Source organism: Aethalodelphis obliquidens, unplaced genomic scaffold (genome assembly GCF_003676395.1).
Source record: "Aethalodelphis obliquidens isolate GAN/ISIS:26980383/991018 unplaced genomic scaffold, ASM367639v1 scaffold8, whole genome shotgun sequence".
Lineage (NCBI taxonomy): Eukaryota > Metazoa > Chordata > Mammalia > Artiodactyla > Delphinidae > Aethalodelphis > Aethalodelphis obliquidens.
In genome coordinates this window covers 57,681,024-57,695,923 of record NW_020837952.1, presented here as the reverse complement: position 1 = coordinate 57,695,923, position 14,900 = coordinate 57,681,024, and the positions used below count along the sequence as shown (strand labels likewise).

At 44.3% G+C, this 14,900-nt stretch overlaps 1 protein-coding gene across 3 annotated transcripts; it reads left to right on the top strand.

Annotated features, from left to right (window-relative positions):
- The first annotated feature begins 3,060 nt into the window (after nucleotides 1–3,060).
- On the top strand, nucleotides 3,061–10,468 carry SNU13 (small nuclear ribonucleoprotein 13). 3 transcript variants are annotated; one of them, XM_027107822.1, is made up of 3 exons: nucleotides 3,061–3,180; nucleotides 8,482–8,602; nucleotides 9,255–10,468. In XM_027107822.1, the coding sequence occupies exons 1-3, from the start codon at nucleotides 3,178–3,180 to the stop codon at nucleotides 9,515–9,517; spliced, it is 387 nt and encodes a 128-aa protein (XP_026963623.1). In that variant the 5' UTR covers nucleotides 3,061–3,177; the 3' UTR covers nucleotides 9,518–10,468. The 3 variants fall into 3 exon arrangements, with proteins under 3 accessions (XP_026963623.1, XP_026963625.1, XP_026963624.1); XM_027107824.1 differs by lacking the exon at nucleotides 3,061–3,180 and adding an exon at nucleotides 6,517–6,574; XM_027107823.1 differs by lacking the exon at nucleotides 3,061–3,180 and adding an exon at nucleotides 6,522–6,720.
- Nucleotides 10,469–14,900: the final 4,432 nt, after the last annotated feature.

Sequence of the window (14,900 nt, the reverse complement as noted above, 5' to 3'; positions counted from 1 at the left end):
AAAAACAAGACCACTCTTTAGTCATGTCTGAACACAGACAAAAGCATGAACATTGTCAAAACCACAAAAATAACCAAACACCTTACCATCCTGGCTAATATCTATTTTGTCACCAATTATAGCTTTAGCCTCACTTCATTCCTTCCACCTTGTAGATAAGATTTATTAGGATGCCCAATCATAGAATTACTCACACTTTCTAATAGCGTCTAATCCAGAGCAAACCCCATTTCCTTGAACCCTCCCGAAATCATTTGACACAAGGTCAAATCCTATAGTAAATCCAAACACCCTCTTACTGAGAAGTGCCACAGTTCCCCATGGTATGTGTTCTCCCTTGTTGCAATGAGTAATAACACTGTAGAGGTGTGTGCCTGGTGGTCTTTAGCTAAATTTAGGACACTGGCGTAAGATTTTATGTCTGGTCCTGCTTGCACAACCAGCTCCCCTTGAGCCTCCAGGCTCCACTGCAGAGTCTTTTCCCAGATTCCTTTTTGCTTGCTTCCCACCAAAGATCCCTAAGTGAAAAAGAACTTCCTTTGGATCAGGCACAGTGCCAAAAGATAGATATCCAAAGTGTCCAAGGCATCTACCAGCCCTGCTCTCATAAAGCTCTCAGTATGGTTGGAAAGGCAAACACTGAATAAAGACAGAGTTGACGAAGGCTACAAAGGGCAAGTACAGGGGGCTTGTGGGTGCATCCAGCAGGGGTAATTACCTGGTCTGGATGATCAGGGAGGCTTCACTGAAGAGGTGATGAATACTAAGCAGAACAGTGGAGCACATCACATCACTCCCAAAAGAGAATGATGGATGGGCTTGGGGAGATTGCGGTGAGCTCAGGGTAGAAAAAGAAGGTGGGTGGGGCTGTAACATGCGGATGAGGAGGGGGGTACCAGTGGGGAGAGGCATAGTAAGCCATGGCAAGGATTTAGCATTTTAAGCACAGAACTGTGGTAAAAGACAAATTTCTAAGACAAATTGATTCTGAGCCTATGTTAACATTTATCAGCCAACTAGCAAGTGAAATAGCAAGATACAAGAGGGTGGGCTAGTTCTGTGAGAACATGGAAACTGAGTTATTATATAGTTGGGAAACAATTAATTAGGTAGAGTATACAGTCTCATTACTCATGGTCATAAAAACATCAAGCCCCTATCAGTCATTACTAGGAGATCTGGGATATAATGGTCCAAGATGCCAGGTAGGCCAAATAACAACCAGACATTATTATAAAGGATATCAAAAAGGCAAATGATAATGACACATCTATGACTGTAAACTGGAATAATAAGGTTTCATTCTCCCACAGTGGTAGCTGATAGGTCCAATTAATATGGAAATATGGGGCTTCCCTGGTGGCGTAGTGGTTGAGAGTCCGCCTGCTGATGCAGGGGACGCGGGTTCGTGCCCTGGTCCGGGAAGGTCCCACATGCCGCGGGGCGCCTGGGCCCGTGAGCTGTGGCCGCTGAGCCTGCGCATCCGGAGCCTGTGCTCCGCAACGGGAGAGGCCACAACAGTGAGAGGCCCGTGTACCGCAAAAAAAAAAAAAAAAAAAAGGAAATATGAAACAAGATCTGAGAAAGATGAGGAGCAGGGTCCAAATCACAGATTCTACTCTTTTTTAAAAAATATCGATTTATTTATTTATGTATTTGGCTGTGCCAGGTCTTAGTTGTGGCACGCAGGATCTTCGTTGTGGCATGCAGGACTGTAGTTGCAGCTTAGTTGCTGCACGCGGAATGTGGGATCTTTTTTTAGTTGTGGCATGCAAACCCTTAGTTGCAGCAGGTGGGATCTAGTTCCCTGACTAGGGTTCGAACCCAGGCCCCCTGCATTGCGAGTGTGGAGTCTTAGCCACTGAACGACCAGGGAAGTCCCCTCAGGTTCTACTCTTAAACAGGAGCCATCAGTGGGAATTTCTTAATTTGGAGACAAAATTTATTTTTTGACACGTCATAGATATGCATGGATGAAGTCTGTTGGGGGGATTTTTCACGTGATAAATGTTCAGTCCTGGAGCCACTTCAAACCCATCTGGCTGGGTTTTCAAGCATAGCAACCAGATGTGGTGGAAGTAACCCAAGCCGATAGCCAAAATTCCCAGGGTCCAGTTCTGGCTCTGCCACTGCCTCATTCTGTGACTGTGGACAAGGAGCTTCCCCTCTCTGGGCCTCAGTATCTGTAAAATGAAGGGGTTGCACTGCGTGATTCCTAAGGGTCCTGCTACGTCTCTACTTCTAGGTTTCCAAAGGAAATAACTGGAACTGGCCCACTACGGTCTAGTTTTGGCTAGATCCAAATGGTCCCAAGAGGGAATTCCCAGGCAGTCCAGTGCTTAGGACTCTGCGCTTTCACTGCCAGGGCAATCCCTGGTTGGGGAACTAAGATCCTGCAAGCTGAGCGGCATGGCCAAAACAACAACAGCAACAACAACAAAATGGTCCCAAGATATGCCTGGCATCATGCGAAGAGAGATGAGTAAGGGCCATAAGAATCCAGGAGCACCTCTTGGAGGTGGTGAGGCATGAGTGTAGCCTTAAAAAATGGAGATTTGGAGCAGCATAGGGAAAAAAGCACCATGCTAAGCCAGAAGAAATTGGGTGTCCTAGACATTTCCAAACTCAACCTGACAAACTCAGTCCCCATCCCCAAACCTGCTGTTCTTCTTGAATTCCCTACTCAATGGATTCCATTTCTGGTGGACTCCACCCCCACCAGAAAAATTTAACAAAGGCATCTGAATATGAAGGAGAACATTTAGGATTACCTATCATTATCTCCATACCATTCCTTTACCAGGGTAGAATAAAAAAGATGATTTTAAAAGCACAAAAATATGCTAAAAGATAAACTAGCAATGGAATGACGACACCCTTGAAAATCTTTGTTTTGGTGTGTTATTTTTTGAATGTTTAACTCACTGTTTCGGCCAATAATTTATGGTAGAATAACAGTAAAAACAGCAAAATACGGTCCCTCGCCCAAAACTGGCGTCATTCCCCGCTGGTGCCTTTAAGGGGCGTGACCCGCCCGCCTCTTGGTGACGCCACTTCCGCTTCCTGCCGCACGCTGCCATTTCCACTTCTACCCTGCGACTTGCCTCATCCGTGAGCGCTGCAGCTCTGACGTCGCCTGTGCTCCTTGAAGGGTGACGGTACCACGGAAGCGGAGCCATGGTGAGTGCGTGCTCGTGGCTGAAGGGCTGGGAAGTGGGAGACGGGGTTCCGTTCTCTCACTAGCTTGTCGGGTGCTTAGAACGTGCGCCGTCTCGTCCGCCCGGCCCGGGCGGGCGCGTAGCGCCAAGCACTGTCTTCTCTCCCGGCCCGAGGTTAGAAGTTTAGAGGACTCAGGGTCTCAGGTGCTGTGCTGGGGCTTCTTTCCGCAGTTTGTGCTCCTGGCCGAAAGCCTCCGGTGAGCAGAGGGGGCATGGCCCAACCTGGGAGAAAGAGACAAACCCACGTAGGAGAGAGTTGAAAGCTGGATGGATGGGGAAACTTGGCTCCATCGGTTTTCTTTTTCTTTTGGGGGGATCGCTAGAGTATGGGGTGGAACCCTGGATTTGGATCAGCCCTCCCCTACCCCGCTTTCTCCATTGCTGATGTTCAGGAGAGGGAGCTCTCCATGGGTCTGCGCGCCTAGTGTCTGCCGCGAGTTACATGGGCCAGGGATTAAAGTGGCCTTTGGCGTTTGGGGGCTGTGGGGAACGTGGAGTGAACCCCAGCCTGGAATGCAGGAAAGACTCTTCCTGCGAGGCGGTAGCCTCTGAAATCTGAAGCGCTGGTAGCACCACGTGCGGCTCCTCTAAAACTCTTGGTGGTCTCCAACTTTTTAGTCAGATCTTGTGGCCTGGTAGCTAGTTTTGGTTGGCACTTAGTAAGGAGGGAAGAGTTTACAAAACACTGATTTCCGTAATGAGGTTTAATCCTTTTAACGGATTTTGGATCCTAGCGGTATCTCTCCTACTGCCCGCCCCGCCCCCATTTTGAAGCTAGTACGTGGCTGAGCCTAGAATTTAAAGCTTCTAAACCAGTGCTCATCTTTCGCAGTGCCGTGAAAAGTTTTGGAATCGGTTGATCTCAGTTTAAATGCATTTAGTAGACCTAACGCTTGGTATGGAGAGAGTGAGCATGCACTATTTGTTGTTAAATCAAAACCTTGCAGGTTTCGGCTGTCTGGTGTATGGGGAAATCAAACGCATCAAGCTACGGGTTACAGTTGCCTAGCAGTAAGATTTCATTCATTCATTCATTCAGTTAGCCCTTGGAAAAATTAAAAGGTGAATAAATACACACTAAGCAAATTTCAGTTGCTATTTATAAGGTGGTTTGGTTTTAAAGTTGAGTGGAATTTTTGTTGTTGTTGACTTTTATTAAACCAATAAAGTGACTCTTTGATCGTGTTGGATCTCCTGAAGTCTCCCCTTTTGTGCATTTTATGTTTATTAAGAGTTGAGAATCCTAATTTCCAGAGATGGGCTATTGGAAACTGCAATAAAAATATCTGGCATTTTAAAAAGTATATTTATGAGGAGTGATAGGAATAAAAGTGTTGCTGGAACCTTTATTGTTTAAGAGGAGGGTGACATTATTGAGCATTAGATTTTGACAGACATAAGTTGTGATTTCTCAGATAGCCACCAAAAGAATATAGATAAATAACTCCAAACCACTAGAGGGGAAAATAGTGGGGAGAAAAAACTCAAAGGAAGGAAAGAGAGAAAAGGAAACCGAACAGGTGGGACAAATAGAAGGCACAAAAGAAGGGAGATTTGGACCCAATATATTAGTACTTAAATAAATACAGGAATGGACTAAGTGCTTCAGTTAAAAGACAGGTTGAAGTAAAAAGAACGGGAAAAAAAATCAGTAAAGATAGTGGCTAAAAAATAAGGTACAAGTAAAATGAAAATGACATAATTACAAGAAGAAATAGACAAATATGCAATTATATAGCATTTAATTGATCGTGAAGCCAAAACATCAGTGTGGAAATAGAAGATTAGAACAGCACTATGAATAAACTTGACGTAGTGGTCGTAGTGAAACCAGTGAATACTTTACCTATCAGTTATAGAAGACACTTCTCAAGCAGAGAACATTAATGAAAATTGGCCACCTACTGGGTCATAAAGCAAGTTAAACAACTCTTAAAAGATGATAATAATATAGACCGTGGTCTCCCAACCAAAATACAAATGACTTAGAAATCAGAAACAAAGCGTTTAGAAAGAAGGTATAAAGAACTCGTGGTTCAAATGGAAAATATGTAAGGGAAATTTGAAAACAACTGAACAATAGTGAAAATACCACATATTGAGAGTATGTAGGGTACAAATGAAGCACTGGAACCTAAAATGCTTGGTGAGGGAGAAGTAGTAACGTGAAAAGTCCCTTCTGGTGAGATTAATCAAGAAAATAAGCAAAAAGTTATAAATAAGGAGTAACAAACTTGAAGGAGCTATAATTTGCAGACATTAAAAGAAAGGATATTATGAACAATGTGATATCTATAAATGTAGAAATTTAGATGAAATGAACAAATACCTGAAAAAATAGAATCAAAACCAATTCAAGTAGAAATAGGACGGCTGAATAATAATAAAGAAACTAAGTTAATGTACCGTATGTTAATTATAACTCAATAAGAAAAACTAAAGTTTTTTGACATGAAAAAACTTTACACCTACTTTAAAAAATAGCTTTATTGAGATAATTTGCATACCATAAAGTTCCACTCTAAAAGTGTATAACTCAATGGTGATCATTTTGTAATGTATAGAAATATCAAATAACGGTGTTGTGTTTTGCACCTGGAACTAACACAATATTGTGGTCAATTATACATTAATTTTAAAAAACAAAACCAAAACAAGGTGGTAGTAGAAAAAAAGTGTATAACTCAGTGGGTTTTCTTATATTTACAGAATTGTGCAACCATCATAAGAAAATATTAAAATTGGTTTTATCTCGGGAGTGTAAAAGTGGTTTAACATTAGAAAAACTTTAAGGAGAAATGTCTAATTCATCCAACTCAGTACAAAAAACATGACAGAATTCAACATCAATTTTATTTATAACAGAAGAAATTCTTAGTATACTACGGAATAGAGTGAATTTTCTTAAGCTGAAATATCTTAAGAGTAAATCTAAAAGATATTAAAACTTTTGGAGAAATTACAAAGCTTTATTTAAAAGCACTAAAGGTAGATACATGTGTTTGAATGGGTTGACAGATTCTGTATCCTAAAGGTGTCTTATCCTAATTGGGATTACTTCAAATCTACAAATCAGTCCCAGCAGGCTTTTTTTGTACACCTTGAAAAAGCTGATTCTAGAATGTATGAAGAGAGCAAATAATTAGAGGTCTACTCCAGCCCTTGCCTAATTCCTCACCACCCTGGGACCATGACAAATTCACCCAGTGCGATGTGTTGGTATTAGGGAACAGGCATTTTGGTGCAATCAGGTTATTGACGCCACTTCCCCTGACGTCACTTCCTGCTCCTCTGTGGGTGGGTCATTTCTTTGTCTTTGCGGCATCGGGCTGGAGACCGCCGAGGCGGACTCAATGGTGAGTGTTCCCACTGGGCCATCACCCATGGGTCACCACCTAGAACCGCTGTGCCGCCGCGGCACCGCACACGTGTATAATCAGCAGCCTCCAAACCCAGGGTTAGACGGCACCGCTGCGGGCGAACTGCTCAGTGCTCAGGAATGGTAACGTGGGCTGCACCCGGGTTATGTCTATAATAAAATATATATTTGTAAAAAGAATCACAGGGAAAACAAATGAGAAATTAATAAAAATGGTTAAAGTTGAGAGGTGAAGATGGGATAGAAGGAATGGAATAGGCCAGGCACCACCCAATTTGTTCCCTACGTGTGTTATTTTGAAACGGATCTATTGAGGTAGGATTTTTTTTTTTTTTTTGGTACGCGGGCCTCTCACTGCTGTGGCCTCTCCTGTTGCGGAGCACAGGCTCCGGACGCTCAGGCTCAGCGGCCATGGCTCACGGGCCCAGCCGCTCTGCGGCATGTGGGATCCTCCCGGACCGGGGCACGAACCCGTGTCCCCTGCATCGGCAGGCGGACTCTCAACCACTACGCCACCAGGGAAGCCCGAGGTAGCATTTTATCCATAGGTATTACAGTATGTGACTATAAAATAAGGATTTTCAACAACTGCAATGCCACTACAATACCCCAAAATTTAATAATTCCTTAATATCAAATATCTAGTATTAGAATCAAAGGCTGGGACTTCCCTGGTGATCCAGTGGTTAAGACTCCACAGCTTCCACTGCAGGGGGTGTGGGTTCGATCCCTGGTCGGGGAACTAAGATCCCGAATGCCCTGCGGTGCAGCCAAAAAAAAGAATCAAAGGCTGGATCAGATTTTTTCTTAGCTCTCCGCCCACGCCCCCCCACCCCAAGACAGCTTGATCACAGATGTTTTGCTAAGAGGGGCAGTGGTCACATGGTATTTTTTGTGATGTTGGTAGCTATTAAAATCAATGTCTGGATCCATTAATTTGGATTAAATTAGTATGGGTTGCAAGATGGTGCTATTTAATTTTATCATTCTTTCTTTATTAGGTGGAATACGGGAGAAACTTATCCTCGCTATTTGGTTACCTAGTAATACAGTCTGTATAGGAAAGGCAGGATAAATGCTCTACAGTTTACCTTTACCAGTTTTCAAAACACTGACTTTGGAACCATGTAGATGTTTTATATATTTTTAAGAATTTTTTTAAAAAGCAAACTAAATACGAAGGAGCCCTAATTGTATATCAAATTGATAACCACAGGAAAAAAATAATTTGAGTAACTTTTGAATATAATACTCTGGACGGCTTTAGTCAGATATATTCTAAGAATAAAAAGAAATGTTGACCTTATAGTTGGTGTAGGTAGTATTGGTATAGCAATTCTGAAACAATTTTTATATGTATTGTAGGGTAGAATAAATGAGAAAATATGTTGATGTTTTGGAAACCGGGATTCTTACTGAAAACAGAATAAGATTCAAATATTGAAGGGAATAGAGGGAACTTTGTGCTAGGTTTCTATAAATTATACCTTAGTTTAGATTTAGTAAATTCAGGGTGGAATATGGAAATCCAAATTTAGAGATTACTCCATGTGACTGAAATGGGTACTGAGCCATGGAAGCCTGTAATAATCCATTTGCAATAATATTAGCAAGCATTAGGCTAAAGAGGCAAAAATACATAAGCTTTAGTATACATTATTGGATTATGTAATTACTAATTTTTTTTTCTTGAGCCTAATATTTTCATTTTTCTAAGTTGAGAGTGGGCAGGCCAGTGTCAATTATTAAATGTGTGTGTTTGGATGGGGGGAGCAGGGAAGCTGACCATTGTCTCTCTCAATTGTTGACTGAAGTATTTTGTGACTTGTCTGGAACAACTTCTAGTTCAGTTTGACTCATGCTTTGATTTCCCCCCCGCCATAGACTGAGGCTGATGTAAATCCGAAGGCCTACCCTCTTGCAGATGCCCACCTCACCAAGAAACTATTGGACCTCGTTCAGCAGTCATGTAACTACAAGCAGCTTCGAAAAGGAGCCAATGAGGGTAAGGCAACCAGAGAGTGCTCCAGGAAGAGTGCTAAAGGCACTGTCCCTGTGTGGGGTCTCTGGACTAGATTTCCAGTATGGAAAGAGGGCTGGATGCTCTTGATTAGGCCCAACATGAGGACCTAAGAGTGTGGTTCGTGGGCTAGCACTGGGTCACAGAGATAAGCAATCAGGAATAAGTATTTGAACAATGCTGTGGTGCATTGAACTTGCTCGGTGAGTTGCATGTGGTATGAGGTTTCTAGAAGTATAGATCGTGGCAGATTGGGATGGTAAAACCCTGATCCTTGATCACAGAGTTTGAGAAGTGCTGCATTGCACTGCTTCGTGCTGGTAGAGGTCAGCCAGGCAAGGGGTGGTGGTGACTTGGATGAGTGTGGTAGCAGAGGACAGGAAAGAAGGGCTCTGATTTAGGATGTGTTTGGACAGAACTGATGGGTTTGATGTAGGGTTTGAGAAAGGCATTGGGGATGAGTAATTGGTGCTTGGCTCCCTATCACTTCCCAAGGCCACTATGGGGCACAGAATTGCTTAGTCCTGGACGTTTTGCCCAGTTTTCTTGCACCTGTTTCTTTTCCTTGGAAATTGCTTTGTTGTGGCTTCCCTGCCCCAACCCCACATCACCTATTGGCCTCATGTTCTCTCTACAGCCACCAAAACCCTCAACAGAGGCATCTCTGAGTTCATTGTGATGGCTGCAGACGCCGAGCCCCTGGAGATCATCCTGCACCTCCCACTGCTGTGTGAGGACAAGAATGTGCCCTACGTGTTTGTGCGCTCCAAGCAGGCCCTGGGGCGAGCCTGTGGGGTCTCCAGACCTGTCATCGCCTGTTCTGTCACCATCAAAGAAGGCTCACAACTGAAGCAGCAGATCCAATCCATCCAACAGTCCATTGAAAGGCTCTTAGTCTAAACAGGTGGCGTCTGCCACACTCCCTGCTGCTGACTCCTACCCCAGGGGTTATGTATCGTTTGTTTGTTAGCATATAGTATTTCCAGCTACCTTCTATTGTTATAAAATATTTTAGTGCTCAGTTTGGTTTTTGTATTTTTGTATTGTTTTTGTCTTGTTTTTAGGTTGTCATCTCCTCCCCAGCCTCTCCTGTAATCTCCACTTCCACTCTCTCTCTGCCGTCTTATCCTCCCTTTTGGAAAATGCATGCCCAGAATAGGTGGAAGCAGGGTGGTTGATACCATTCAAAGGCAGGGAAGAGCCAAGGTAGAGATTTGGTTACAGCCTTCAGGTGCCACCTTCCTACTGTGCAGGGCATGATGGAAGTAAACACTGTCCACTTTGTATCCCTTGTGCCCAGCATACAGGATCATGTTTGAATAATCAAGGGGTTTCCTTTGCTCTCTAGGACATTATGTATCATTTGGGGAGGAAGCATGTTTCTGTGAGGTTGTTGGGTGTATGTCCCAAGAGTCAGTTTCTGATGTACCCCTGCTGTTTGCTTTTGGTAATATATTTCCCCCCAACTCCCACCTATGCCTCTGAGGGTGGCAGGGCAGCAACATACCAAAGAGATACGCTGCAAAATTCCAGAGGCACCTTGGTGAGTGAGACATGGGACAGTTGACCTAGGTCTTGAAGGTGTGGCAAGAGGTTCTGGAATGGAGGATTCTGGGCCAGTCATGGAGAACTGGAAGCTACAGCAAAGATGATGGAATTCAAGGGAACATCCTTGCTTTGGTGAATGGAGATTTCTACAGTAGACGCTTGGTACCAGCTCTGAGAGCCCTTACCCCTTGCCTATTTCCTGCCATGATGTGGGTCAGATGTGTGTATTCTCTGTCACATCAGAAGGACAGTGCTAATGTGTCATTCTTGTGAGCACCCTAATAAAGAACACATATATTCGTATTCCAGTTTAAAGAAGGTGTGATTCTTGTTAGGAGTCCAGCTGATACTTGAATGAAGCGTTAGAATGGTTACTAGTTTCTTGAACTTTTCACCAAGAAGGTGTGGAAAAGCCATGACCTCCACCAGATGATTTCTGGTAGTTCAAAATGTCTTGTTCAGTCATTGAGGTGTTGCTGTCACTCTAGAGCAGTATTTCTCAACCTCAGCTGCCCTGTATGTTGTAGAATGTTTAACAGCCTCCCTGGCCTTTACCCACTAGATGTCACTAGCAATCTTCCCCGTCTACCCGGACATTGCCAACTGTTCCCTGGTGGCAGAGTCACCCCTGGTTGAGAATCACTGTTGCAGGACTAGGGCTCCTAGCAGTCCTCCACAGGTGCTAGAGAGCGGGGGAGCCGGTATTGCTGACTGAAGCTGCTGCCACCTCGCCTGCCGCATTACTCTCTATCTTAAAGTACCATGAGAGCCTGACACCTCCTCTACCTTGAGAAATTTTCTTCCAAAGTACAAACAACTGGATACCATAATGGTCATATTGATGAGAATGGATTACATTTAGTTTACTCTTGGCCAGCTTGGGCCAGTGTGACCACTCCAGCAGTGGGTTCCTAGGGAACCTAAAATCACCCTGTCATGCTAAGGCCTGTTCTGTACCTACTGAGCTCATCATCTCCCCCAGCTCACTCCAGTGTTTATATACCCCGCCCCAACTGCCACCCCAAGCAGTTTTCTATCTATCTGTGGATGGTGGATTCTGAGGTAGTACATACGTTCTTTTGTTGTATATGTATCTTTACAATCATACTCTAAAAGACTGAAGTAATTTGGGGGTGGAGGGAGATCAAGTAATCCAACCTCAGGAGTTCCCTGGTGGTCCAGTGGTTAGGACTCTGAGCTTTCACTGCCAACGGCCCAGGTTCGATCCCTGGTCAGGGAACTAGGATCCCACAAGCCATGGGGCATGACCAGAAGAAAATAAAAAAGGTAATCCAACCTCCACTTAGATGGAAACTAGGGCATACCCACCAGAACCCTGAGAAATGGGGTGGGGCAGGGCTTCTGGAATCTTCATCTCTAGGGTCCATCTGGAGTGCTAACTCAGTTCCCACAGCTTCATCGTAATCCTTCAAAGGACAGGGCATCGATTTGTGATCACCCGAAAAAACTCCATGACTCTTCTCTGTTCCTAATGGCTCTGCTGTGTGTCTTGTGTCTGCCTCTCTGCCATGTTCTGTCTTTGCTCAGTGTTTCATATTTGGTTTCTTGAACACTTCAAATCTGTTTCTCAGATTCTTTGTACTTGGTATTCCTTTACTGCACTAGTGGCTTTCTCCTCATGCTAGTCTTAATTCAAGTACCACTTTTTAAGGGCCTTTCCTAGCTACATCTCATGTTTCCTTTACCCCTAGCACTGTAACATTCTGTTTTTTAACCTGTCCTTAGCTAATATCTGAGGTTGTTTTCTGATTATTGCCCTCATTAGGAACTTGTGTGACTGTGATCCCCTAGCACCTGCAGCAGCGCCCTAACACTGATGCTCCAAAAGTGTAGAATGAATAATTCCTAAAGCCTAGACATGCAAGCAAGAAGGAAATCTAGTAATTCCATTCAGTCACCTATGAAGTAGGTTGCAAATTTTTGTGTGTAAACATTTTATTTTGGAGAGAGAATCCATTAGGCCTCAAAGGGTCCTCTGACCTCAAACACTGGTTAGGAATTTCTGTTTTAGAATAAGTTTCCTGAAACTCTTTTCTCAAGAGGACCTATGATTAAGGAATATTTTTACATTAACAGTAATGGTCTTGTTAAAGAGATTATTCATTCTGTAGTATTCTTAAGTACTAAACAATGCATTTCCATTATCTTTAATCCCAAACTGATGTGACAAGGAAGGGAGGGAGAGGAGCTTGTTCTAGGCACTTAGTATCCCTGGGTTCCTCTTCTCAGTGTCAGCTAAGTTACATTTTGAAAAGTCAAGAATGTGCTTTAGCAGATATATCTGCTTGAGGGAGGTGGGGGGGTATAATTGCTTGTTTTCTGAAGGAAAAAAATTTTTTAAGTAGCAAGTCAGTATTTTCCGTGATACCCTGTGGCAGCCAGCCTCTAAAATGTTCCCCAGTGACACACACAGCCACCCCCTAGAATTCATGCCCTTCTGTGTGAATGCTCTGAGACCAGTCTACACCAACTCAGAGCTGGTCTAGCTGCAGGACTCAGTATTATGGAATAACATGTGACTTTCAAGTTTCTATAAAAGACATTGCAGCTTCTGCCTTCATGTCTCTGGATCACTGACTGTGACAGAAATCATAGCCATGTTATAAAGACTTCTAAGCAGCCTGTGGAAAGTGCCTTGAGGCCTCTAGCCAAAAGTCAGCACCAACTACCAGCTGTAGGAAATGAGTCTATCTCATCTGTACTTGAGGTATTTTAATTCATAGAGGTGACAGAGTGATGACATGGAGAAGTTGGTACTACTGAAAGAAGAATTTATTACTTTTCCCAGGAGAAGGGTGCCGGTGTGCCATGCAGGACCACAGGGAAAACACCAGGTTTTGGTCAGGCAGCAGAAGCAGGAGCAAGGGGAAAGCTTAGGCCACAGCCTTTATTGGGGTTTCTTTGGCAAAGGCAAGGCAGGGCAGAGTAAACAGCTTAGGATTGGCTAATTTGAACAATTCTGGTGGGCTTTGGGCTATAAGGGTGGTCTCTAGTTGCCTGGTACCCTGCCCTGATAATTTAAGGCAAGGGCAATACTGGCTTGGTGTGTGACGTAGATAAAGGAGGTGCTTCGCTTGCGTGAGAGGTATGCTCCCAAGTAAGTTTTTAACTGGCTTTAGTAACTACCTAGCCCTGGGAGGAGCAGTCTCTCCATCCATTTGTAAGGCCCCGCAGCTTATGTCAAAACATAAAATACAGAAAATAAAAAATGTGATTAATACAGCCTCCCTGCAAGTGGATCCTCCAGCCTCAGTCAAGCTTTCAGATGACAGCAGCCCTGGGCAACATCTTGAATGTAGCCTCATGACTGACTTCAAGCCAGAACCACCCAGCCTCTTCTTTCCCAAATTCCTTATCTACAAAAATGGTGAGAGAATATGTGGTTATTGTTGTTTTCAAGCCAACAGTTTTGGGGGTAATTTGTTACACAGCAATAGACAACTAAGGTTGGGAGGTAGATGAAGAAAAGCTGAGGCAGTCTTGTCAAAACAGCACCAATAAATACGACCATGTCAAAATTGCTCTGGTGACAAAGAATGCCGGAAGTGCTAGCAGGGCCCACAGGTGAGAGGGTCCCAGCTGCTTGAGTACCCAGAAGTAAATTCTAGGTAGGACTGGCTTTCATATATGAGGCAGTCAGTTACAATGAAGATTACACATTCAGGGATAGTTTGGGCTCAAACCAGAAAGGCTGGATAGTCATCATAGCTGCTGGTCGAGAATAACAGGTATGTGCTTTCCCTCCAAAACAGATTTGAGGTTGGAATTTCTGTTTGAGGGGGAGGGAGAGGAAGTGGATGACTAATCTCTCCCAGATTTCACGGTCCTGCGTTACTTTTCTTCTAATTTTTTAATAAGACATTACATCTAAACATTACAGGACTTCCCTGCCTGCCAATGCAGGGGACGTGTTTGAGCCCTGGTCTGGGAAGATCCCACATGCTGCAGAGCAACTAAGCCTGTGCACCACAACTACTGAGCCTGTGCTCTACAGCCCCCGAGGCACAGCTACTGAGCCCGTGAGCCACAACTACTGAGTGCCACAACTACTGAACCTGCGTGCCGCAACTATTGAAGCCCGTGTGCCCAGAGCCCGTGTTCCACAATGAGAAGCCACTGCAATGAGAAGCCTGCACACCACAATGAAGAGTAGCCCCTGCTTGCTGCAACTAGAGAAAGCCCTCGTGCAGTAATGAAGACCCAACGCAGCCAAAAAATAAAAATTTAAAAAACAAAACAGGACAAAAAAAACTAAACATTAAGGGACATCCCTGGTGGCACAGTGGTTAAGACTCCACGCTCCCAGTGCATGGGACTGGGGTTTGATCCCTGGTCAGGGAACTAGATCCCACATGGATGCCGCAACTAAGAGTTCACATGCCACAACTAAGGAGCCAGTGAGCTGCAACTAAGGAGCCCCCAAGCTGCAACTAAGACCCAGCGCAACCAAATAAATATTTTAAAAAAAAATTACAGATGTTCCCTCTGCATTCAGCCAGGAGGCATATGCACCTATGCACATATGCTTGTTTGGTGCAGTTTTGGCCAAACATCCATCCGTGCTCTCCAGCTCTTGCCCTGCCCCCGCCCCCGCCGCTGGCCGGTCAGAGGCGGATGCACCTCCCTGCCCTTCCCTACCCGCGTGGCTCCTAGCCGCGAGGTCTGCAGCGCGCATAAGCAGGCCGTTTCGTCCAATCATTGGCCGCGCGTCACC